We start from the raw sequence: 27,139 nt of genomic DNA on the forward strand, positions 1-27,139 counted from the left end.
TGATCTAATTTATGACCTAACTCCACCGACCTGCCTTCTCCCCATATCCCCTAATTCCTCTATCACGTAGAAATTGATCTAACCGAATTTTAAATACATTTAATGAGGCAGCCTCAACTACTTCCCTGGTTAGAGAATTCCAAACATTCACTACTCTCTGGGAAAAACTATTTTTCCTCATCTCTGTCCTCAATCTACTCCCCCGAATCTTGAGACTGTGTCCTCTCGTTTTAGTTTCCCCGGCCAGTTCAAAAAACCTTCCTACATCTATCCTATCCATACCCTTCATAATCCTATATGCTTCTATAAGATCTCCTCTCATTCTTCTGAACTCCAGCAAATACAATCCTAGACGATTTAATCTTTCATCATAAGTCAACCCCTTCATCACAGGGATCAACCTAGTAAACCTCCTCTGGACCGTCTCCAAAGCCAGTATATCCTTCCTCAAATATGGAGACCAGAACTGGACACAGTACTCCAGCTGCGTGTTGGCAACAATTTTTGTTTTTATTTTGCATTTCCAGAATCTGGAGTATTTTGATATCATATCCAGTGCGAGTCCACTGATGAATGATTACCCCTGCTCTCCACTATACCCAAGGCAGCCTGACTTCTTGTCTTAAGAAGTACCTTATACAGTTGCAACATTACCTCCCTCCTCCTGAATTCAATTCCTCTAGCGATGAAGGCCAACATTCCATTTGCCTTCTTAATAACCTGCTGCACCTGCAACCTAACTTTTTGCAATTCATGCACAAGCACTCCCAAGTCCCTCTGCACAACAGCATGCTGTAGTTTTTCACCCTTTAATGGCAATTTAGTTAACACAATTAATAAATTTTCAGATGACTCCAAATCTGGTGATGCAATGGAGAGTAGGGAAAGATATCTAAGTTTACAACAACATCTAGATCAGTTGGGAAGGTGTGCCAAGGAGTAGTAAGTGGAATTTAACTTTGCACTTTGGAAACTAAAACCAGAGTATAATTTAAATGGCATGGTACAGGAGAGTGAAATGTAAGGGTAAAGTCCAGGAAAGTGGTGACTTGGGTGGACAGGGTGGTGAAGAAGGCATGTGGCAGGGTATAGCGTACATGCAGTTCAGCTCACTCAGTTATCAGGAGGATATCCACGAGCTGAAGGCGTGTAAAGGAAATTCACCTGGTTGTTGCCGAGACTGGAGGGTTTGTGTACTAGGAAAGTTAGATAGACAGGGTCTTTGTTTCCTGAACCTTGGGAGGCTGAGGATTGACCTTATAGAGGTTTACAAAACCATGAGGTTAATTCTGTCTATTTCCCATGCTAGTCAAATCTAGAACAAGAAAACATTGGTTTAATGTGGGAGGCAAGAGATTTAAGAGGGACATGAGGGGCAATTTTTCATCAGAGGGTAGGTACATCAGTAATGAGCTGCCAGGTGAAGAAGTGGGTACAATGTTGGCATTCAGAGGACATTTGAACAGATATATAGATGGGAAGGGTTTAGAAGAATATGGGCCAAATGCAGGTTTAGCTCAGGGTGGAGTTGTGGAACAGACTCGATGGGCCAAATGGCCCTGCTCCTGTTCCTTTACCTTGCGATCTTGTAAATGGGATGACCAGAATCCCAACTTGATTGACATGGGCAAGTTGAACCGGAGGGCCTCTTCTGTGCTGTGTGACTCTTTTGACTCGAACTCAATTCAACAATGGTTGTGAAAACTATTTGGTATCCCTAATCATAAAAAAGGGCTTAATCAGGGTTTGGTAATGTGATGATTAAATTACTGCATCAGTATCTAAAGGATAAGATTAATTAGCTGGATGCATGGGTTTAATTCCCACCAGGTCACAGGATATTTAAGTTCAAGTAATTAAATAAAACTCAAAACGATCATCCATTATGAGTTGCCGTATTAGCGAAACCCGTGAATTGTCTTGGGCTTGACTATATAAGTACAGTGTTGATCTTTTCCCTGATTAGAGTGTCCAGAGGGCTGTGGGGGCCCAGCTGCCGAGTATATTCAAGATCAAGATTGAAAGGTTTTCAGATATTAACTGAAATGCAGTTGGTGCAGGGGAAGTGAGCATGAGGTTAAAAAAAATCCTTCTGAAGGGCAGAGCAGATTTGTTGGGCTGAATAGCCTATTGCTGTTCCTGTTTCTTAGTTTACTGTCACATCTGTCAAAACCGCCATGAAAATCCATGGGTATTCTTCTTCTTGAAAAATACAAGACTTGATCCTTTGATCCTTCCAAACAGCCACCTCACTTCCAACTCTCATTTCCCAAATGGTACATGAATGAATTGTCACATTCCCAAATTGCAGATTTCTTGTTTGAAAATATTAACCAGGTTTCACGCCAAAGTCACCAAGAGCATTCATTGCCACTCTTTGCTCCTTGAAGAGTGGGGTTCTTGAGTTTAAGTGGTCTTCCATTGATGGAGTGCCACCTGCAGTCAATGTGTAGTACTGGTATTGCTGATTCACGATCCTTTTATTGTCATGTAATAAAATAGTAAATATAATATGACACAAATTTTCCTTTAATAGTATAATATCGTGTTATATGGCGAGCTCTCCACTGGCCACCGTGACAGAGGTGCACCAAAGAAAAGGTACAAGGACTGCCTAAAGAAATCTCTTGGTGCCTGCCACATTGACCACCACCAGTGGGCTGATAACGCCTCAAACCGTGCATCTTGGTGCCTCACAGTTTGGCGGGCAGCAACCTCCTTTGAAGAAGACCGCAGAGCCCACCTCACTGACAAAAGGCAAAGGAGGAAAAACCCAACACCCAACCCCAACCCACCAATTTTCCCCTGCAACCGCTGCAATCGTGTCTGCCTGTCCCGCATCGGACTTGTCAGCCACAAACGAGCCTGCAGCTGACGTGGACTTTTTACCCCCTCCATAAATCTTCGTCCGCGAAGCCAAGCCAAAGATATAATATATCATACAATAATATACTACACAAGATCCAAATTCAAAAAAAAACTGCAGGTGTTTGAAGTGTGAAACAAAAAAAGGAATTATGGATATACCCAGCAGGTCAGGCAGCTTCTGCAGAGAAATGTAGGAAAACTTGCACCATCAGTACTCCCAAGTCTCTGCATTCCGATAAAGGTCTTCAATTGAACGCATTGCGTTTTCCTTCTACTTTTAATGCTTCTTCAGTTATAAAAAAACACTATTTCCACTGCTCTTGTACCTGTTAAGCCTATCAAGACAGCACACAAGAGGATAGCTGGATATCTTCGTGGAGAGCAGTCCATATCAAACTAGCACTCTACTGCTTGCATTTCATACATATCCCCTTCATATTTAGGTATCTATTTCAACTACTCCCAGCAGCCTGTTTCAGGTGCCCACCGCCCTCTGTATAAAATAAAAACAGATAGATACAGAAGGAATTGAGGGCTGCGTTAATGGAATGAGATGCCATAAGTTAGCGGCAAGTTAAAATGCAGAATGTGGCTGAATAACCTGTGCTATGGATTGCTTGGTAATAACCTTTTAATTGTAAAAGGTTTTGTCATCTTCAGGTTAACCTTGTCTCGGAACACATCTGGTGTGAAGACTTCCTGGTACGCAGCTTTTACCTCAAAAACCTCCAGACCAACGAGACCCGCACGGTGACGCAGTTCCACTTCCTGAGCTGGCTTGACCAGGCCGTCCCTTCGTCCACCCGATCCCTCCTGGACTTCCGCAGGTACAGCAGCCGGATGGGCCCAACCTTATCCTTCTGCGTTCTTCCTTCAACTTACCCCCCGCCCCCCCGCTGCGACTTGCCATTTCCCGGGAGCTCGGAGGCGTCCACTGGTGTCACCCGTAAATGCAGAACTCAATCAGCAGTTTGCCGGTGACCCTGGGGACCTTATGTGCCAACATGCTGAAATAGTTGGCTTTAAAGCATCAGGTTGGCCAGATTTGGGTGTCGGTGAGGCATTGACTGCCAAAGCATGAGTGGCATTGCAATGAAGAGGTCCAGCGGACAGCGTCTTCCGACTGCAGATATGTATGTAGCTGATATGTCTGTCTAATTAGTTCTATCCTTTTCTCTGGAGGAAGCAAATTTGTACATTAAAGGTGATTGTGAGTCTAAAACAGAGCAAAAATTAACCAGTGTGAAAAGGACTCTTAAATTTTAAATTTTGTTCAATATTACCCTCAGCTGATGTGTTTTCTTGCTGCATGCCACAGAATTTACTAACAGCATTCACTCTTTAAATGGACAAACTCTTATGTTACCAGCTCATTAACAGTTGCCAGTGTCATTTTTGTGATGTTGCAGCTAGTAAATATAAGCCCAGTTGCATAGTCTCAAAAGTGATCATTGGAAACTGTGACTCCGCAGCAGGGAACAATGTGGGGGCCAAAAAAACCCTCTCTTTGGCCTCTAACGATCTTTGACTTTTGCTTGCTAACGGTTTGCATGGTGGTTTCTCCCTTGAGCTGAAGGCTGGTTTTGTATCGCTAATTGCTGGATTTTTTTGGTCACTTTGCCCTTCTGAGGAATAGATGCTTCTCTGTACAGAAACACACACACACGCACACACACACACACACACACACGCGCGCACACACACACACACACACACACACACACACACACACACACACACACACACACACACACACACATAGGTTTTAGAGAAAAATCTCAACAGGCTTAATTGGCGTTGTTCGGTAGTGATGAACTTTGACAGTCAGGTGTTGATGTTCTAGATTAAAATGCTGCCGATTCAAATTCAATCTCTTCTGTTTCATTGCAGAAAAGTGAACAAGTGCTACAGGGGACGTTCTTGTCCAATAATTGTTCACTGCAGGCAAGTACATCTCTGTGCTCTTCCTCTAATTAATCAGAGGGATGGGGGAACATAGGAACAAAGGAAGTAGGAACAGGAGTAGGCCAAAAATGGCCCATCGAGCCTGCTCCGCCATTCAATACGATCATGGCTGATCTAATTTATGAGCCATATCAACTGAGCCATCCCATCTCAGGATCAACAGCAGTTTCCCTGTTAAACTGTTCGTTGAGAGACTGGTGGCTATGTCTCCAAGCCTTATCCAAATACCCTGAAAGAACTATAAGTGAAAGAGATAATGGCAGTCATGTCGCTGATGCATCTTTTTCTGTCCCCTCTCCCTCTCCTTTCCCACTTTATTATTATTGGCAGTGATGGGGCTGGAAGAACTGGGACCTACATTCTGATTGACATGGTTCTGAATAGGATGGGCAAAGGTAAGAATTGATGGCTTCTTTGGTTCATTCCTTGCATATACACGTGTATGAGAACATGCTGAAGGCCATTTCCACTTTTTGCTGAATGACCTCTGTTTATTTGTACTACCACAGTCTTCGAAGTGACCCCTTCATCCCAAAATAAAGGCTAAGCATTGCACAACGGTTGAGTGCAATTAATGGTTATAAAATAAAAATCGTACTGGAAGATGAGAGGTGGATGCAGCTCAACATTTTGCGAAAGGGATGATATAACCATATAACTGTTTACAGTGTGGAAACAGGCCATGTCGGCCCTTCGAGTCCGCACCAGTTCACTTGAACAACTCCACTAGCTCAACCCTCCCACTCTCTGCCCATAACCCTCCAACCCCTTCACCTCCATGTACATATCCAACCTTCTCTTAAATGACAGAAGGGACCCTGCCACAACTATCTCTTTTAGAAGATCATTCCATTCTGCCACCATTCGCTGAGTGAAAAAGTATCCTCTAATATTTCTCCTAAAGTTTTGCCCCCTTACTCATAACCTCTTGTTCCAACTTCCCCTGCTATCAGGGGAAAGAGTCTGTTTATATATATATTCTGTCTATTCTTTTCATAATTTTAAATACCTCTATCAAGTCCCCTCTCAGCCATCTACGTTCCAATTAATAAAGTCCCAGTCTTTTTAATCTCTCCCTGTAATCCAGATGCTGTAAGCCAGGCAAAATCCTTGTAAATCTTCTCTCCACCTTATCTATATCCTTTCTATAATTTGGAGACCAGAACTGATGCAGGAGGGAGGGCTTCAAATTTCTGGATTGTTGGGCTCTTCTCCAGGGAAGGTGTTTTCTGTACCGACAGGATGGTTTGCACCTGAACTGGATGTGTGAAGGTTTGCCAGTATTCCTCCAGGAAAGGGTGGAGGGGGCTGGGGAGGAGGGGCTGGGTGTTAAACAAGATTGGCAGGAGGATGGGAACCAGAGTACCAGAGCAGATAGTGAAGTGCAGGAGGAAAGAAATTGTGATAAAATGGCATATAAAGATAGAAGTCAAAGGATTATACATGGTGGAAATAATGTTCCCAGATGCATCTATTTCAATGCAAGGAGTATTGTAGGCAAGGCAGATGAGCTTAGAGTGTGGATTGGCACATGGAATTATGATATTAGTGAAACTTGATTGTAGGAGGGGTAGGACTGGCATCTCAATGTTCTAGGCTTCCATTGTTTCAGATGTGATAGAATGAGGGGGGGGTGGAGATGAAAGGGGGACATTATTTATTAAGGAAAATATCACTGCTGTGCTCAGACAGGACAGGCTAAAGGGCTTGTCAACTGAGGTGAAGCTGACGAACAGTAAAGTTATGACCATATTCATGGGGTTGTAGCCGCATCATACTCAAAAGAAGACACACATAGAGTAGTCAGGTTAAGTTCTGAGTTTTATTAGGACTCAGGCCCAACTTTTATACTTGTACTGTTCCCGCCATGGCCTCCCCTTGGCTGATGTCACAACATGCATAACAAAAGCGGGTTTCCCATGTGATGGCAGTTAGCATCAAATCACACGAAGCAGAGTGCAGGCAAAACGCTAGTTTTAATAGACTAATATATACAGCTAGGTCTTGAGGTCTTGCCTCTGTGCAAGCCTAGGCCAGAATAAGAGGGGGAATGGGTCTCCACCAGTCTATATATGCAAGGTCACCAGGTGGCTCACCTGGTGATCTAGTGGTGTAATAACATACCACCACACCATGTGCAGATATTTTCCTGCATAACAATCCCCTTCTTCTCTGCATGCTGTCCCTGTCTGTTAGCTGCACAGCAAAACCAGCGCCATTTTGGGATTGCTAGCCTTTAAGCTGCCCTTGCCGTTCATCCGCTGGTTTGCTTGTTGGGGCCAGAGCCACTGCGCAGGCTGCTGGCCTTTGGGTGTGCTCACCGCCCAGAGCACTGGCTGGATCGCCATGGCGGCGGGCCACTACAGGGTTGTATTCTAGACCATCCAATAGTCAGTGAGAATTGGAGGACTAAGACTGTAGAGATAGCAGACAGCTGCAGGAAACAAAGTGGGATAGTATATTTTAACTTTCCACATACTGACTGGGACTCCCATCCTATTCAAGAGCTGAATGGCTTAAAGTTGTCAAATGTGTTCAGGAAAGTTATCTAAATCAATATGTAGAGGTACCAACTTGAGAGATGGCAATACTGGATTTCATATTAGGGAACCAGACAGGGCAGGTGACAGAAGTAGCTAGAGGGGAACGCTTTGGGTCCAGTGATCATATGCCATTAGTTTCAAGATAATTAAGGTCTGGGCCTTGTGTTGAGATTCTAAATTGAAGAAATGCCAAATTTGAGGAAATGAGAAAGGATTTAGAAAGCATGGATTGGAATAGGATATTTTCTGGGAAGGATGTGCTCAGTAAGTGAAATCCTTCAATGGCTTAATTTTGAGAGTACAGTTTATATGTTCCTGTCGGGATTAAAGGCAAGGTTAATAGGTATAAGGGTACCTTGGTTTTCAAAGGATATTGGGGTTCAGGTATAGGCAACAAGTAGCAAATGAGGAACTTGAGGAATATAAAAAATACAAGAAATGACAAGAGGGAAATCAGAAGGGCTCTTGGGCCTTGAGGGAGGCAAGTGCAGAAATTGCAGGGGTCCTGGCAGAAATACTTAAAATGTCCTTAGCCACTAATGTCGGAGGATTGAAGAGTAGCTCATATTGCTCTGTTGTTTTAACTCCAAAAATGACCAGGAAATTTTAGGCAAGTGAGGCTGACATCATTAGTAGGTAAGTTATTGAAAGGCATTCTAAGAACATAGAACACTACAGCACCTTACAGGCCTATAGGCCCTCAATGTTGTGCCGACCTATGTATATTCCTACCAAAAATAAAACTAACCCCTCCCTACCTCATAACCCTCTATTTATCTTTCATCCATGTGCCTGTTTGAGTCTCTTAAATGCTCCTAATGTTTCAGCCTCCACCGCCACCCTGGCAAATCATTCCAGGCACCCATAGCTCTCAGTAAAATACTTACCCCTGAGGCAGAATATTAGTTTGGCGGAGACTAGAAGGGCCAAAAAGCCTGTTTATGTGCTGTGATGTTCTGTGGTTCTATAGAATGTGATCATTAGTGGCCAACAAAGATCTCCCAACTAATCTTCAGAGATTAAATATAAATATTCAAGAGTCACTGCCTTAGATCCAATTATTTGAGTTGGTTATCTGCAGAGAAGCATGTTCTGTTGAGATTCTGTGTGAAGTAAACCATTAAAACAATGCCAAGTTTAACAAATTAAAAATTGCTACTTGTGAGATCATAAATTACTTGGCATGCATTCATTTGAATAAAGTACACGGAATATTAAGCAAAATTCAAATCCACCTTTCCGATAGTCGGTGTACCATCCATTTAAATGCTCATTGTTAAAGACAGAAAGTCGTTCTGTGCACTGTAAATGACAGTGGGAGCAAGTTTCATTGTACCTTTCAGGTAGGAAGGTCAGTAATGTTAAAGATGGCACAGTGGCACCTCACTGGATCACTCTTTCAAAGTCAGGCTGCGTGGTTTCCTTCCAAACTGTGCGTCGCTTTAAGATCATCTTCCATTGATTGTGTTAAGTGAGCCGCACAGCTGCCTGTTTTCCTCTACTTGTAAAGCTCAGTTCTGTTCCTTTCATTAGTAGAATCAGAGTTTGACTGCATGGAAACGAGCCCTTCAATCCACTTTTCCATGCTGACCAATTAGATGGCCTGCATTTGGCGTATGTCTCTATTAATTTTACCTATCTACAGTATGTACCTGTAGAACCATTGCTGCCTGTTCCCTATCTCTCTGCTGACTGTCACCCATCTACACTCCTCCTGCCTCCGAGGTGTTATATTGTCCCTGTCTATCACCCTCTCTGCCTCCCGAACGATCCGGAGTTCATCCAAATCCAACTCCAATTCCTTAACTTGTCTTGTAAAGAGCTACAGCTGAATGTACTTCTTGCAAATGAAGATGTCAGGGACACTGTTGGCTTCCCTGATGACCCATATTCTGCAAGAGGAGCATTCCCTTGCCTTGGCTGCCATTCCCACGGTTTATGACTAGAGGAAAAAAACCTGACCTTACCTGAGCCTACCTGCTGAATCCTTTTTGTTCCTCGAATAAGGTGGCTCTGTAGCGGCAGCGACAGTGCTCCTGCAATAACACACACAACCAGACGGGTTGAGCTCAATGAGCAGACTAGTTTATTGCAGGCTGCTGGACTGCACTTATACTTGCTGAGAACCACGCTGGAGGGCATTGATGCCATCCAGGCATCACATGGTCCCCCAGCGTGGGGTTCTGAGCCCCATGCTGGGAGGAAGGGAAAACCCCCGATGATGCCATTTTGGCCAGCTGCCCCGTCGTGTGGCTTACAAGAGGGGTTGGTTCACCTCCAGTGGTGAGCCGCCACACAGCCTCCCCCCCCCAGAGCCAGTGCTAATGTCCTTTTTCGCCGGGCGGCCTCACTTCTTGGGCTGGGCTATGACCATGGGGTCGGTGGGATCAAGGTGCGCTGGCTTCAGCCTGTCAACGGTAAACAGCTCCTGCCTGCTGCCAATGTCCAGCGTGAACGTAGAGCCAGAACGCTGTACAACCCTGTACAGCCCCTTGTACGGTCGCTGCAGAGGTGCCGCAGTCGGGCCCTGCCGAATGGAAACGTACTCCGCAGAAACCAGTTCGCCAGGAACATGAGACGGGCGGGTGCCATGCCTGGGCAGCGGTGGGGGTTCGAACGAGTCCAAGTGTGCCCTGAGGTGAAGAAGTAGTTCGTGCGGCAACCGCTGGGGATTGTGAGGTGCGTTGATGAACTCACCAGGTAGTGCCAACGGCGCACCGTAGACCAGCTCAGATGATGATGCCTGCAGATCTTTCTTGGGAGTGGAGCGGATGCCCAGGAGCACCCAAGGCATTTCATCCACCCAGTTGGGTCCGGTGAGGTGGGCCATGAGTGCTCACTTAAGGTGGTGGTGCAGACGTCCAACTAGTCCATTGCCCTGTGGGTGGTAGGTCGTGGTGCAGTGTAGCTGGATCTCCAACCTGTTGGTGAGCTGTGCCCAGAGCGCAGATGTGAACTGGGCACCCTGATCGCTGGTGAGGTGAGCTGGGACGCTGAACCAGGCGACCCAACCATGCAACAGTGCACGAGAGCATGAGTCAGTAGAGGCGTCTGGCATCGGGATCGCCTTGGGCCAGCGAGTGGTGCGGTCCACCATCGTAAACGGGTAACAGTTGCCCTGGGAAATGGGTAAGGGCCCAACGATGTCCACATGAATGTGGCTAAACCATTCCCAGACGTGCTCAAACTCCTGTATGGTCACTCTGGTGTGCCTGCGCACCTTCAACGTCTGGCAATGAGTGCATGTTCTGGCTCAGCCCGCAATCTGCTTCCGCAGCCCATGCCATACGAACCGTTCTGCCGCCATCCGGACCGTGGACCTGATGGACGGAAGTGAAAGGTCGTGGATATGACGGAAGACCTGCCTGCACCACTGCTGGGGAACCACTGGTCGTGGGGTGCCCATGGAGATATCGCACAGGATGGTGCCTTCGCCACTTTTTGTGGTTGGCTGTGATGAGCACAAATAGCGGCTGCATGATGCGCGCAGCTCCCGGGATGAAGCGGTTTTAAAAGTTGACCATATCCGCGAACTCCTGCAGCCCCTTGAGGCTGTCCAGGTGTGGGAACTCCCTGATAGTGGTGACCTTCGCAGCGGCAGGCATGGCTCCTTTGGCCATGATGGTAGGGCCCAGGAACTGCATGGACTCTTTCCCAAACTGGCACTTGGCCAGATTGATGGTAAGGCCGAAGTCGGCCAGCTGGGAGAAAAGGGCACGTAGGTGGGCCTTGTGTTGCATCTGGTCCTTGCTGGTGACGAGGATGTCATCCAAATAAATAAAGATGAAATTCAAGTCCCTGCACTCAGAGTCCATGAAGCACTGGAAGGTCTGAGTGGCATTCTTGAGCCCGAATGGCATGCGTAGGAATTCGAACAAGCCAAAGGGGGTGATGATGGCCGTGTTGGATATGTCCTCAGGGTGCACCGGGATCTGGTGATATCCGCGCATCATCCTTGGAGGATTTTCTCCAGGTCAACCTTGGAGAAAACCCTCGCACTGCGCAGGTTGGCCATAAAATCTTGGATGTGGCTTCAGCGGGTGGGTACTGAATGAAGTGCAGCACGCGTCTGGCGATGGCCTGGTCCAGGTCAGCGACCACATGGTAGAATTTGGTCGTGTCAGACCAAATCTGGCAGAGGTAAAACTGAGCCTCTGCATGGCCAAACCAGGTCTCCGGCTCCTGAACCCAGAATTCAGGCAGTTTCACGGTTATAGCATTGATCCCAGGCTCGCTCATGATGGGTTCAAAGACGTTTGAACCAGTCGTGGTCACCAATTGTAGTGGCAGTTACAGTGCTCCTGCAATAACACACGCAACCAGACGGATTGAGCTCAGTGAGCAGACTAGTTTATTGTAGGCTGCTGGGCTGCACTTATACTCCCAGCCCGGATCTTGTTGAGAAACGCGCTGGAGGGCTTCTGAGTCCTGTGCTGGGAGGAAGGGAAAACCCCTGACAGTGCCATTTTGGCCAGCTGCCCTGCTACGAGGCTTACAAGCGGGGCCGGTTTGCCTGCCTAGTGGTGAGCCACCACAGCTCTTTCTTACCTCAATTACCTCTTACCTGTTCTTGCCGAAGCCTGTTGAGTCAAAAGGCACTTTCAAGTAGAGAAGACACCCATCTGTAAAGACAGAGGTTCTTTGCCCTTTTGCCTAAAGACATACCTTTCTGAATGTCCCACGACCGGCTCGAGATGTCAATTCCAACCCTTCCCGGGTAAGGATAATTGGTGGAGCACTGAGCTCTGCCGCCTAACCTTTATGTACAGCCGCTACAAGCGGCTGGTTAGGGACAGGCTGATTATGCTGTCAGCCCGTGACCCATCTCCCCATTCACACCTCTCCCTCCTTGACCCCCTCAAGGCAGGGTCGGTGGACGGGGACCACCAGGGACAGCAGGAACAGGCTAGGCAGCAGGGGTCAGAGGAAGCTGACAGGGCAGCGAATGGCAGAAGCTGACAGGGCAGCATAAGCCATCAGGGGGGCTATCAGGGCATCGGGAGCCAGCGGGAACCATCAGGGGGCAGCCGGTATGGGCTGTGACAATCTCACCAGGCCACTTCAGCCTTAGGGGCCGCTCTCTGCGGCTCAAATTGCGGCAGACCAATAGCCGTCTTCCCTACCCACAATCCCTCATGCAGCTGGAACTGTTCTAGGAACCACAGAGCAGTTCCAGCTGCATAGAGGATTATGGGTAGGGAAGACGACCATTGCTCTTCTGTGTATTTATGACAGGTGGTGCTATGACACCAGTTTGTTACGGCTGCTGTCTGAAAGGTAAATTTTAAATTTTTGATCCGCTCCTGTGGCTGGCCTCCAGGTGGAGGCCTGACATAAAATGCCTAAACCTTTACCACACTGACACAGCCCACTCTGACAATGACCGCACCCTCAATGTCTCCCTAAATGTCCTGAATGTTACGATTGTACCTGCCTCTTCCTCCTCTTCTGGCTGCTTGTTCCATATCCCCACCACTTCTTGATAAAGAAGATGCCTCTCAGGATCATTTAAATATTTTCCCTCTTTCCCTAAAAATAAGATGTGAAAGGGACATCAACATGACAATGTTAAATGATAATAAGACAGGTTATCAGAATTTGGAGAATTAGTACTAATTACAGATGGATGCCCCCCCAAGTTCCTCAACATGGTTATCCAACTGCATGAAAACCAACAAGGTCGGGTCAGATACAGCAATGAGCACTCCGAACCCTTCTTCATTGACAACGGCGTGAAGCAAGGCTGCGTCCTCGCACCAACCCTCTTTACTATCTTCTTCAGCATGATTCTGAAAGACCTCAACAATGAAGACGGTGTTTACCCATCCGGTACCACACGGATGGCAGTCTCTTCAATCTGAGGCGCCTGCAAGCTCACACCAAGACACAAGAGCAACTTGTCCGTGAACTACTCTTTGCAGACGATGCCGCTTCAGTTGCCCATTCAGAGCCAGCTCTCCAGCGCATGACGTCCTGTATTGCGGAAGCTGCCAAAATATTTGGCCTGGAAGTCAGCCTGAAGAAAACTGAGGTCCTCCATCAGCCAGCTCCCCACCATGACCACCAGCCCCCCGACATCTCCATTGGGCACACAGAACTCAAAACGGTCAACCAGTTTACCTACCTCGGCTGGACCATTTCATCTGATGCAAGGATCGACAAAGAGATAGACAACAGACTCGCCAAAGCAAATAGCGCCTTTGGAAGACTACACAAAAGAGTCTGGAAAAACAATCACCTGAAGAAACATACAAAGATCAGTGTGTACAGAGCTGTTGTCATACCCACGCTCCTGTTCGGCTCCGAATCATGGGTCCTCTACCGGCATCACCTACGGCTCCTACAACGCTTCCATCAGTGCTGTCTCCGCTCCATCCTCAACATTCATTGGAATGACTTCATCACCAACATCGAAGTACTCGAGCTGGCAGAGTCCGCAAACATTGAATCCATGCTGCTGAAGACCCAACTGCGCTGGGTGGGTCACGTTTCCAGAATGGAGGATCATCGCCTTCCCAAGATCATGTTCTATGGCGAGCTCTCCACTGGCCACCAAGGCAGAGGTGCACCAAAGAAGAGGTACAAGGACTGCTTAAAGAAATCTCTTGGTGCCTGCCACATTGACCACCGCCAGTGGGCTGATATCGCCTCCAACCGTGCATCTTGGCGCCTCACAGTTCGGCGGGAAGCAACCTCCTTTGAAGAAGACCGCAGAGCCCTCCTCACTGACAAAAGACAAGGAGGAAAAACCCAACACCCAACCCCAACCCACTAATTTTCCCTTGCAACCGCTGCAACCGTGCCTGCCTGTCCCGCATCAGCCTTGTCAGTCAACAACGAGCCTGCAGCAGACGTGGACATACCCCTCCATAAATCTTTGTCCGCGAAGCCAAGCCAAAGAATAACAATAGCATGTAACTATTTGCATATTGTCGGAGGGATTGAGCTATCAAGGGAGAGGCAGCAGCCAAGACTGCAGAACAGAGTCTGGCTCAGAAATTTGGTGAGGCTACATTTGGAGTATTGTGTGCAGGTCACCTAACTACAAGATTGAAAGAGTGCAGAGAAGATTTACTAGGACATTGCCGGGTCTTCAGGAGTTGAGTTACAGGGAAAGGTTAAACAGTTTAGGGCTTTATTCTTGGAGTGTAAAAGAGGTTTACAAATTTATGAGGGGGATAAGCAGAGTCAATGCGAGTCGGCTCTTTCCACTTAAATTAGGAGAAGTAAATATGAGAGGTCATGGCTTTAGGGTGAAAGGGGAAAGGTTTAGGGGGAACATTAGGGAAACTTCTTCACTCAGAGAGTGGCGAGTGTGTGGAACGAGCTGCCATCTGACATGTTAAATGTGGGCTCACTCTTAAATTTTAGGAATAAATTGGATAGATACATGGATGGGAGAGGTCTGGAGGGATATGGACAGGGTGCAGATCAGTTGGACTAGCGAAATAATATTTCAGCACAGACGAGAAGGGCCAAATGGAAGGTCAAACTTGAAGGCCGAGGATGTAGTTAATAGAAGGATTATAAGACCATACAAAATAGGAGAAGCAGGCCATTCAGCCCATTGGGTCTACTCTGCTATTCCATCATCAGCTGATCCTTTCTACATTCCTTGGCCTTCTTCCCATAACCTTTGATATTCTGACTTTTCTGATGCCTTTACACCCAACGACGTGGTCTCCACAGTTACCCATGGTAGCCAATTCTAGAGGTTCACCACTCTCTGGCTGAAGAAATTCTTCCTCATCCCTGTTTTAAATGGGCGCCCTTCAATCCTGAAGTTGTGCCTTCTTGTCCTAGACTCCCTTACCACGAGAAACAATTTTGCCACATCTACTCTCTCCAGGCCTTTCAACATTCAACAGTGAAATCCCCCAAATTCTTCTGAACTACAGTCCAAGAGCCATTAAACATTTTCCAGGAATCATTCTTATGAATCTTCTCTGAACCATCTCTAATACAAGCATGTCCTTATATAAAAATCCCAAAACTATACTCATACTCCAAGTAACGCCTCACCAATGCCTTATAAACCTGAACTTCAAATCCCTACTCTTATATCCTATTCCTCTAACAGTGTGGAGGAACAGAGGACTATTGGGGTCCAACTCCATAGATACCTCAAGGTTGCTGCACAAGTTGATAGGTGGTTAAGAAGGTGAATGGTGTTGGCCCTCATTAGTCGAGGGATTGAGTTCAAGAATCGCGAGGTAATGTTGCAGCTCTATAAAAATCTAGTCGGATCACACTGGGAGTATTGCTTTCAGTTCCAGTTGCTTCAGTGCAGGAAAGATGTTATAAGTTTTAGATGGAATTAAAATGTAAATTTAGACATACAACATGTAAACAGGCCAATTCGGCCCACAAGTACATGCTGCCCATTTTACACCCGATTAACCTATACTCATGGTACGTTTCAAAAGGTGGGAAGAAACCAGAGAAACCCACGCAGACATGGGGAGAATGTACAAACTCCTTACAGACAGCACGGGATTCAAACCCAAGTCCTGATCGCTGGCGCTGTAAAGGTGTTGCGCTAACCACCCCATTTGTACCCCAAGTACAACCTGATGAAACAGTGTTCTCTGGTCCACAGTGCAAATCACGTGGACACAAAACCAAACATAACACACATACAGATAAACAGGGCATATGCAAGACAAGTATTCATACAAATAAATATTGTTTAATGAATATGAGAGTTAGTTTCTTTGGCCGTTCTGCAGTCTCGCTGCCTGTCGGAAGAAGCTGTTCCTTAGCCTGGTGGTTCTGGCTTTGATACTCCTGGATCTCTTTCCCAATGGGAGCAGTTGAAAGATGCTGTGTGCAGGGTGAAAGAGGACCTCAATGATTTTTGTGTCCTCTTCAGACAACAATCCCAGCAGGGTCACATCAGAATGAATGTTAGAAGACAGCATTTGTATGTTAGAGGGGGTACAGTGCAACACTCATAAACTCACTCAGCAGGGGGAGGGGGTGGTGCTGTTGGGTGCTGGGACCTACCTGCCGATGAACATTAACATCACTCACTCAGTGAGGACGGGGGTTGCTGTTGGATGCTGGGACCTACCTAACAACAGATGTTAATTTCATCTGCCCCTCCGACATAGGTGACAAGAGTCCTGCTTTTATTGCTTGTTGCCTGCTAGTGATGCGGCCGGTGGTAGGTGGCAAGTCACTAGTGTGCATCAAGCTAGATGCTAGTGATGCTTGACATACACTAGAGACGTCGGATGGGTGGAGAGATGTGTCTGACAGCAAGCGATGGCTGCAACTATATGGGGGGGGGCACAGCTGATCCATTTATCTGCAGCATTCGTACCACACTGTGATGTAGCCAGCCAGGCTGCTCTCGCGAGAACTCCCGTAGAAGGTTGGTGGTGGCCGGTAGCCTTGTCCACTTCAGTCTTGTCAGGAAGTGCAGCCAATATCTTTTGAATGTCCCTATTGTGCCAACCATCCTCACCACCCCTGGCAATATATACCAGCTGCCAACCATTCTCTATGTAAATAAACTTAACTTTGATGTCTCTGCTAAGGTTTCCTCCACTTTCCTTAAACAGGTATCTACTGGTGTTTGCTACAGAATTCAGAATGCTTCCCCAAATGGTCAGTACTCATGTTCCTTATCATCTGATCTTAAATTCTGACATGCAGCACTGTAGCAATCCCTTCCGGCCCACAAGCCCGTGCAGCCCAAATATCCCGATTAACCTACTACCCCCATATATTTTGAAGGACGGGAGGAAACCAGAACACCTGGAGGAAACCCACATAGACACGGGGAGAACATACATACTCCTTACAGACAGCACTGGACTTGAACCCCAGTCACTGGCACTGTAATAGAATTGCATGCCGTGAGTCCTATAACTCACTTCTCCAATCAGATCAGCTTTGAAAAGAGCAATCCCGGCACCCCCCCTCCCCGCCCCGCCCCCCCCCCCGCCCCCCCCCGCCCCCCCCCCCCCCTCCCCGTTATGAGGAAAACTCTCTTACTGGTTTCTCTTTCAAGCAGTTTGATTGTTTTTTGCTCAGGCTTCCAGCATTTGCAGTTTCTTGTGTTCCCATCTTGCTGCTTGACTGAGTGCATCCAGGATTTTCAGTTTGTGCTCGTTTTTCCACCTCCTCATCCAGTTCCAGTCCTGTGTGTGCAACTGAAAAGTTGTCTTTCCAATGGCTGGGTGATGGTGACAAGAAAGAGGGAATCAAGAAATCGTTATACCTTGGGAAAACAATTAGGGGATTAGGCCTAGAATTCAAGTTCAACGTTATTGTCACATGTACCAAGATATAGTGTTAGTGTTTGGAGGTGAGCAGTCCAATGAGATGTCTCAGACATAGTACAAGTAAGACACAATACAGAAGTGCAGTTACAGAGAGAGATCAGTGGGTAAGAAGAAGAGCCATGTCATTTTAATTTGTTTTTTTTAATGTAACTTAATTGTTAGGCACAGTAACATGTTCTTTCTGCCCACAAGACCCTGATGAACCTAATTGACCTACAAACCTCAGTGCATTTTTTGAATGGTGGGAAGAAACCAGAGCACCTGGAGGAAACCATCACAGACATGAGGAGAACATCACAGACATTACAGACCGTGCCAGATTCAAACCCGAGTCACTGGTGTGTTAACAGCATTGTGCTAACTGCTTCGCTAACCCCCATTGATACAAAAATGCTGGAGAAACTCAGCAAGTCACACAGCATGGAATTAAATCATTCATGGCATTAACTTCAACTTCGCCAGTTTCCATTATGCCCCTCCCTTGTCTCCCTCTCTTCCCCATCCCTCTGTCTTCTTTCCTCCAGCTCTCCACCTCCTTCCTTCTCCATTCAGAGAGCTACCCCTTCCCCCTAACACTTCTCACCCTTTTTTTCTCTTGTGCCCTCCCACCAATATCCATCTATGATTTCTTGCCTGTGACCCTGTGCTCCTCCCTCAGACCCTTCCCCCACTATTTTTTTCCAGGAACCTGCCTGCTTTCTTGCTCATACCTTGACAAAAGGCTTAGGCCCAAAGTGTTGGTAATGTATCTTTATCGTTGCTCCATACAGAATGCTGCTTGTCAGATTTTCTTGTTTAACAACATTATTTGTACCTTTAAGCTTATTTGGGCTTCTGGGTGGGATGGAAGGTATTTCTACAAGAAAAGAATATGGAATTCTGGTCTTTAAAAGTTGAGAGAACATAAAAATGAAGGAGTTCTGCTGGCCCTTTAGAAAACCGATTCTTCTGAGAATGGAGGTGTTAATTCTGAGTACATCACGTGAGGAAGGATGTGAATGGTGGCTGCAGGATTAGCAGAGTGGAACCACAGATGAGGAAATTTCTGTTTGGAGCATAGGTTGGGTGCAGTTATTAACCATATAACAATTACAGTATAGAAACAGGCCATCTCGGCCCCTCTAGTCTGCACAGATTTAAGTGATTTCCTCTAGTCCCACCTACCTGCTCCCTGTCCATAACCCTCACATCCATGTACTCATCCAACCTTCTCTTAAATGACAAAATTGACCCTGCTGCCTCCACCTCTTCCGTAAGGTCATTCCACTCAGCCACCCGTCTCTGAGTGAAGAAGCTTCCTCTCATATTACTTCTAAACTTTCTAACCTTTAACTTATGACCCCTCATTCCAATCTCCCCTACCCTCAAGGGGAAGAGCCTTTTTACATCTACTCTATCTATCCCCCTCATAATTTTAAACACCTCTATCAAATCCCCCCTCAACCTTCTACGCTCCAATGAATAAAGACCCAGTCTACTCAATCTTTCTTTGCATTCAAGATATTGCAATCCAGGCAACATTTTAGTAAAACTTCTCTGCACCTTCTCTACCTTATTGATATCCTTCCTATAATTTGCACACAGTATTCCAAATTTGGCTTCACCAATGCCTTGAACAGTCTTAACATCACGCCCCCACCCCCCACCCCAGATCCTATATTCTTTGTTTTGTTTTATAAAGGCCAGCATACTAAAAGCTTTCTTTTCCACCCTATCTACATGAGAATCCACTTTCAAAGAATGATGAACCGTTATTCCAAGATCCCTCTGTTCCTCTGCATTCCTCAATGCCCTCCCCTTCACTGCTTTTGCCCTGTTTTGATTATTCTTCCCAAAGTGAAGCACCTCATACTTACCGATATTAAACTCCATCTGCCACCTTTTACACAGTCCAAATCCTTCTGCAGTCTCCGAAAACCATCCTCACTATCGACAACTCCCCCTATTTTTGAATTGTCCACATATTTACTAACCCAATTTACCACTCCATAATCCAAATCATTAATGTAAATGGAAAACAACAAGGGACCCAACACCAAGCCCTGAGGCACACCACTTGTCACCGGCATCCATCCTGACAGACAGTTATCCACCATGACTCTCTAGCATCTACCTTCTAGCTACCGTTGAACCCATCTGACTATCTCAACATTAATACCTAGCGCCTGAACCTTCCTTACCAACCTTCCTCGTGGAACCTTATCGAAGGCCTTAATGAAATCAATATAGACTAGATCTACTTCTCTACCCTCATCAACCTTTCTAGTCACCTCCTCAAAAAATTCAACAAGATTTGTCAAACATGACCTTCCCCACACAAACCCATGTTGGGTGTCCCTGATCAGTCCTTGCCCCTCTAGATACTTATACATATTATCTCTAAGAGTACTTTCCATTAGTTTACCAACCACCAACGTCAAACTTACTGGCTTATAATTGCTGGGCCTACACCTGGAGCCCTTTTTAAACAGACACGCCAATCCTGCGGCATCATGCCCCCCTCCAGTGACTGTTGAAATATCACTGTCAGAACCTCTGCTATTTCCTCATTGACTTCCCTCAAGGTCCTGGGGAAAATCCCATTGGGACCTGGAGTCTTATCCATCTTTATATGCCTCAAAAGTTCCAATACCCCCTCTTTCCTAATCCCTGCATTTTCCATAATTACCCCTTTTGCTTTTCTTATCCTACACGATTCCATATCTTTTTCCCTAGTGATTACCGAAGAGAAGAACTCATTCAATATCTCCCCCATCTCTTTCAGCTCCACACACATTTGTCTGCTCTGATTCTCTGATGGACCAATTTTATCCTTCCCTCTCCTTTTGCTATTCACATACTTGTAAAAACCCTTCGGATTTACTTTCACCCTGTACCTTCATTTTGCTATCCTAATTGCTTTCTTAAGCTTCTTTTTACAATCCATGTATTTTCCAAGCATCTCGTCCACACCTTGCTTCCTGTATTTAATGGAGGCCTCCCTTTTATTTCAAACCAACTTTCTAATCTCCCTTGAAAACCATGGCTCTCTTGAGGTTCTGGCTCTGCCATTTATCCTAACAGGAACATAAAGATTCTGCACCCTCAAAATCTCACCTTTAAATGCCCTCCAATTCTCCTCTACCTCCTCCCCATAAAACAAATCTGCCCAAACCTCTCCCTGCAAATCGCTTCTCAGTTCTTCAAATCTGGTTTTCCCCCACTCAAAAACCTAATCTTAGGACCAGACCTATCCCTTTCCATAATTGTATTGAAACTAATGGTACCTTGATCACTGGATCCAAAGGGGTCCCCAACACACACCCCAGTCGCCTGCCCTATCCGATTCCCAACAGTAGATCCAACACTGCCCCTTCTCTAATGGGTACCTCAACGTATTGCTGCAAAAAACTATTAGTTCAAGTTCACCTGGTACGGTGAGAAGGATTCTTCCTCGAGCACTCTAACAGGTTAATACCTGCAGCCATAGCAAGTAGGAGACCAAGTGATTAAGTACAGAGTATAGAATTGCAATGAAAATGATCAATATACATAGCAACGACAGCATGAGAGCACAGTTGAGGGATTCATTCAGGAGCCTGATGGTTTCAATGACTTTAAGCCTGTTAGTTTCGATTTCACACTCTTGAATCTTCTGTCCAGTGAGAGGAGGAAGAAGGGAGTGTATCTGGGGTGTCGTGTGGCCTTCTATATGTTGACTGCCTTTCCTAGGCAGCGGGAGATGTAGATTATATATACAGGTGGTCCCTGACATATGTCCGAGTTCTATTCTGACTGATCGGTCAGATCTTGAAATGAACGCAAGTCAGATGTATATTACTCCAGGCCTGTGCTCATCTCCCCCACCTAGAACACTGGGTCAGCCACCACCTTTGTGGCCCGAAAATAGAACACATTTGGCGGCAGTGGTGTCTCAGCGCCCACCCGGCCCATGGCCGCTGTCATGTTGATCTATCAAAATAAACAACCACCGGATCACTGGGAACTGATGCATAATTTTCATATTTACATATATTTTTTCTTTATACAGTATTTTTCTGGTCATATGTATGGATGGTCGTAAGCCACATAGGTCATAATACTAGATAAGTGCATAGGATACCTCAAAGAAAAGGCTGTATCATATAGTTTGACTTTTGACATTTTTATGCCCTCAAGCATGAAAGTTCAGTTATTGCCTTCAATAGACAGTGTCTCATCACAGCCCTACCTTTGCCTGATTGCTTATATAGGCACCAGCACACAGAAAGGAAGAGCCATTACATTTCCTTGTAAGGATGAGTCACAATTAAAATGGGTAAAATGTTCAACATTATGATGAATTAGGACAAAGAGAAAGTGAAAAACTGTTTCCATCGGTCCACACTTCAAACTCTTGAGACTTCTGCCTGATGGCAGGAGGGAGAAGAGAGTGTATCTTTCCGTTTGTAGGTCGCCCTTCCCAGACAGCGGGAGATGTAGCAGGATCGATGGCGGGGAAGGAAGCTTGCCTTCCGCTGCTTATTCCAATCTTGAGCAGAGCAGCTCAAAGGTGGATGCAATTACAACGTTTAAAAGATCTTTAGACAGGTACATGGCTAGGAAGGGATTAGATGGATATGTGCCAAATGCAGGCAAATTGAACTAGCCCAGATAGACAACTTGGTTGGCGTGGATGAGATCGGCTGAAGGGCTTATATATGTGCAATATAATTATGATTCTCTGACATAAAATAGTACAGAACAGAAACTGCCCCTTCAACCCGATAAGTCTGCATTGACCGTAATACCAATCTGACCAAACTCCCTGCACATGGTCGGTCTCCCTGTACCTTATTCTGTGTCTGTCTCAGTGCTTTTCGCTGCTGCATCTGCTTTCACCGCTTCCCCAGGCAGCATGTTCTGGCACATACCACTCTCTGTGTAATAAACAACTTCCTCATAATTCTCCTTTAAACTCTTCCCCCATTTTCCTTAAACTCATACCCACTAGCATTTGATCTTTCCACTCTGAGTAAAAAAAAACTGCGGTCTATCCTATGAACGGCACTCATAATGTTATAAACTTCTATCGGGTCTCTCCCCCTTAGCCCTAGAGTCTCCAGAGACAAAGGGCGGCACGGCTAGCATAGCACTTAGTGCACCAGCTTTGTCTGTGAGGAGTTTGTACCTTCTCCACTGTCTCCATTAGTCTCCTCCAGGTAGCCAGATGCTCTGGTTTCCTCCCACGTTTCAAACACATACAGGGTTAGTAGGTTAATTGGTCACATGGGTCTTGGGCTGGAAGAGCCTGTTACTGTGTCGCTAAATTAAATTAGATTAAATTAAAACAACCCAAGTTTGTCCAACCTTTTATCTAATACTCTCCAATCCACACAACATCCTGGTGTACCTCTTCGAGGACCCTTCAGGATACGTTTCAAATTCCTCATATCCAATATCCGGCTTTTGCCTGCAAGGTAGCTATTTCCACATTACAGTACATAAATATGCTGGAGAAATTCAGCAGGTCACACATAGGAAGTAAAGGGTAACCAACTTTTCGGACCTGTGCCCTTCATCATGGTAAGAGCAAAATGTAGCTATTTCCCTCTCACGAATACTGGCAGAGAGAATATGCCCATGCAGGTGAGGTCCTGTAAAGCACCTGGTCTGTGCGATGCTGATTGCCTCAGAAACAAGTGAGTGTGAACTCTTCTGTCACTAATCCAGCTCCCTTCGCGATACAGAGTCAGCTCTAGGGTATCTGATGCAACCCTTGCATTGACAAACAAGTAATTTGTTCAATATTCACTCAGTTGTCACTTGCCACTTTTGTCCTTGCATAATGACCCTGAAGTCATTAATACATGTGCATCTATTCAAGTCACGTGGTGGAATCTCTTTCAAAGTGTGCGGCTTAGAATCTTAACACCCTCTTTACTGTCACAGTAAATTTGGGCCATTTTAAATTCACAAGAACAACACAAGGGCAATTAACTACACAATGCTCGGTATGTACACATCCTGCGGAACGCCATACTGCCAGTGCAGGAAGTTCATTTTCAATGAATATTTATGTCAAATGTGCTTCTATTTTTTTAAAAATGACAGAGGAAGAGGCTGCCAGATTTATTATCAGTAATTAGGTAAATGTTCAGTGAGTTGATCCCATTCTGGGTTTCGTTAACCAGTGATTTCAGCCACAATTAAAATGGAAAGGTGAGACAGAGGCTTCATGGATTTGGCAGAGTGAGTACTTATTGATTTATCATGTCAGTCTAAAGGTCTGGAACTGCTGCATTCGTGATTCTTGTGACAGATGAGTCACAGGTTACAGAGCAACCAATAATGGGCCATATAATGAGGACTCCGTACCAGTAGCTCCCATCTTTCAACATGACCACATTTGTATAATATGCACATGGTTTGCAGTTCTTCCCCCAGTTGTCACAATTCCTCTAGCCCTTTGTTTTGCTTACACGGTATTGTCTGGCCAACGTATCAAGGGCAAAGAGAAGAGATGAACATAATTTGGTCAATGTACAACTTTACCACTCCAAACTGCTCCTGCCAAAATGTCTGCACATCAGCACCTTGTTCCCACCTTCTCACCGTAAGAGATATGTCCACCACTTTCTTGCATACGTTTAATCGCTTGGCCTCAACAACATTCTGTGCTAGAGAATTCCCTGGTACTTAGAGTGAAGAAATTTCTCCTGAGCTTGGTTGGAAATGACATTCTCCAACATACAGGTGCTGGGATCCCGGGTTTGGGATTCTTCAGCGATCAGGTCAAGATCAAGATGCACAAAAGGCGAATCCACAGACACTCAGTATCCCTGAAGGGAGTCTCTTTTGCATCTCCTTGTCTTACTAGTGGGGCTTTTTGAGTGCTTTTAGAACAGTTGTTCTCAACTATTTTTTCACACTATGTCGTAGATGCTCTATGGTTAGTAAGGGATTACTTAAGATGGCATGTGATAGGGGAAAAAAAGGTTGAGAACCACTGCTACAGCACATACAGGCCCTGTGGCTCTCGTTGTTGTGCTGACCTAAATATTCTTAACCCAAAAAAACTAAACCCTCCTTCCCTCATAACCCTCAATTTTTCTTTTATCCTTGTGCCTGCCTAGAAGTCTCTTAAATGCCCCTTATGTCCCACCTCCACCACCACCCCTAAGGCATACCAGACACCCACAGCTCTGTGTAAAATACTTACCTCTGTTGTCTCCTCTATAATTTCCTCCCTTTATTTTGTGGCAATATCTTCTGGTGTTTTCTGTCCCACCCTTGGAAAAAGGCACTGGGTGTCTACCTTATCTATGCCTCTCAGAATCTTCTTCTTCTTCTGGCTCTCCATCCTCTAGGATGATGATGGTTCCTTTCAATCAGTTTGTGGGGTTTATACCTCACTCCTCAGAAAGGAGCAGCATGTGCATGAATGGATGTTAGGTGAGTAGGCATTGCATAGGTCCAGACCCACCCTCTCGACATCCCCTTCCAGATTCGGCAACTTGGTGAGGTCCAAGATGGCTGGGGGAAATTCTACTGTAGTGAATGGCCAGTCTAAGCTTCAATGCAAAGGATGCCCTTTCCACAATTCACAGCACGTGACCCTACGAGAGGGTCCTTTGACAGGTCTTGTTTTTCATCCTGCAGGGTGTCTAGCCACCCTCTGTACCAGGCAAGCCTGGTGGGGAGCCAGTTTAGTCGCCGACTGTCTGACCATGCAACAGGTAGTACTGAGTTAGCACTCAGATGAGTGACCTGACAGAATCTTGTAAACCTCTATTAAGTCATCTCTCATCCATCTACACTCCAAAAGAAAAGCCCTAACTCTGTTAACCTTGCCTCATAAGACTTATTTTCCAGTTCAGGTAACATTCTGGTAAATCACCTCTGCACCCTCTCCATAGCTTCCACATCCTTTCTATAGTGAAGTGACCAGAATTGAATGCAATATTCTAAATGTAGTCTCACCAGAGATTTGCAGAGTTGCAATGTGACCTCTAGTTTCTTGAACTTAATCCCCCAACTCATGGAGTAAAACACGAAAGTCTGCAGACACTGTGGTTGAGGTAAAAACACCAAGCTGGAGAAACTCAGCAGGTCAAACAGTGTACTTTATTTAGCAAAGATAAAAATACATAACCAATATTTCAGGCTTGAGCCCTTCATCAAAGTATGCTTCTTAACTATCCTACGTGGCAACCTTGAGAGACACGCTGTTAAGTAACCAACCATCAGCCTCAGCATCACTTAACACTTATCTGGATTGCATTCCAACTGCCACTTTTCCACCTAACTCTGCATCCTGTCTATATTCCTTTGTTACAACCTTCATGGCTTACAAAAGTCGACATATTTCATATATTGATGTACATGACAATAAAGGAATCCCTTTGTTTGCCCTGCAAAGGCATTGCTTGTCCTGCGCCACTATCAAGACAAGAAACAGAAGCAAGAAAATCCCTTCAAAGCCATCGAGTGTCCATGGATCCTGCCACCTGCTCCAATGCCATTGCCCTCTATCCCCCTGTAACCTCCGTAACTGTACGGACTCCTGCTCCGTGAACCCCAGTTTGAGACATCCAAGTTGCACCTTCTTGGCCCCTGGTTCCAAAGCTCCAAAACGATTAGAAATCAGTCAGCCCCTGAGGCCCTTTATGAGCCCTGCTCGCCATCGGCACCCCTCATGAATCCTGATCCCGATACCTGGATGTTAATAATGCGGCCATTTCAGATGGTAACTAGGAGTCACCCATGACTTCTGTCATGACAGAAACCCTTCTGCTATTGCTACTTGAAGCAAAAGTTTGGGCAGTGACTTAGTTCTAGTGAGAAAACAAATCAGAATTCAAGTGTTTGCTTTATTGTCATCTCACTGTAATACAATGAAAATCTTAGTGTTTTTGCCTGCTTTCCAGTCATCACATGATACGTTGTCATTTGCTGACATGATTTGAATTTAATGTTTGCAGAAAATATGTAAGACTAATTTGAGCAATGAGCTGTGTGGTGAAATTGGCACAGAGGAAGAACAGATTCTAATCTAGCGGGCTTTGCAGATGACATAACTTCAATTTCTGGCCTTTTTTACAGGTGCTAAGGAGATTGATATAGCTGCTACCCTGGAACATCTGAGAGACCAGAGACCAATGATGGTTCAGACAAAGGTACGTTAAGCTGAAATTTAGATTGACCAGAAGAGTTAAGGCATAAGAAGGGATGCGCAAAATCAGCCCCTGTTGCTTGGAATTCAGACGTATTCAAGAAGATGATACTGCTAAACCACAAATAATAACAGGTCAATTTGTCAAGCTTGAGAATTGCAATTTATTGTTAACTAAAGATATTTTGATATAAAGATATGAAGAACAAAGATGAGAGGAGACTTAACAGAGGTCTACAAGATTCTGAGAGGTGGACAGCCAGCGCCTTTTTCCCAGGGCAGGAATAGCAAACACCAGGGGACACATGCACAAAGTGAAGCGAGGAAAGTTTGGGGAT

The 27,139-nt window shown here is 45.6% G+C and overlaps 1 protein-coding gene across 1 annotated transcript in view; it reads left to right on the forward strand.

The window, feature by feature from the left end:
• Positions 1-27,139, forward strand: part of ptprn2 (protein tyrosine phosphatase receptor type N2) — a 1,138,884-nt gene that overhangs the window by 1,102,782 nt on the left and 8,963 nt on the right. Inside the window, exons 19-22 of the mRNA XM_069914734.1 lie at positions 3,529-3,695; positions 4,759-4,812; positions 5,164-5,228; positions 26,732-26,805. Coding sequence (XP_069770835.1) covers positions 3,529-3,695; positions 4,759-4,812; positions 5,164-5,228; positions 26,732-26,805 — 360 coding nt within the window. The remainder of the gene's footprint in view (positions 1-3,528; positions 3,696-4,758; positions 4,813-5,163; positions 5,229-26,731; positions 26,806-27,139) is intronic.

Source organism: Narcine bancroftii, chromosome 1 (assembly GCF_036971445.1).
Source record: "Narcine bancroftii isolate sNarBan1 chromosome 1, sNarBan1.hap1, whole genome shotgun sequence".
In the NCBI taxonomy this organism is placed as follows: Eukaryota; Metazoa; Chordata; class Chondrichthyes; order Torpediniformes; family Narcinidae; genus Narcine; species Narcine bancroftii.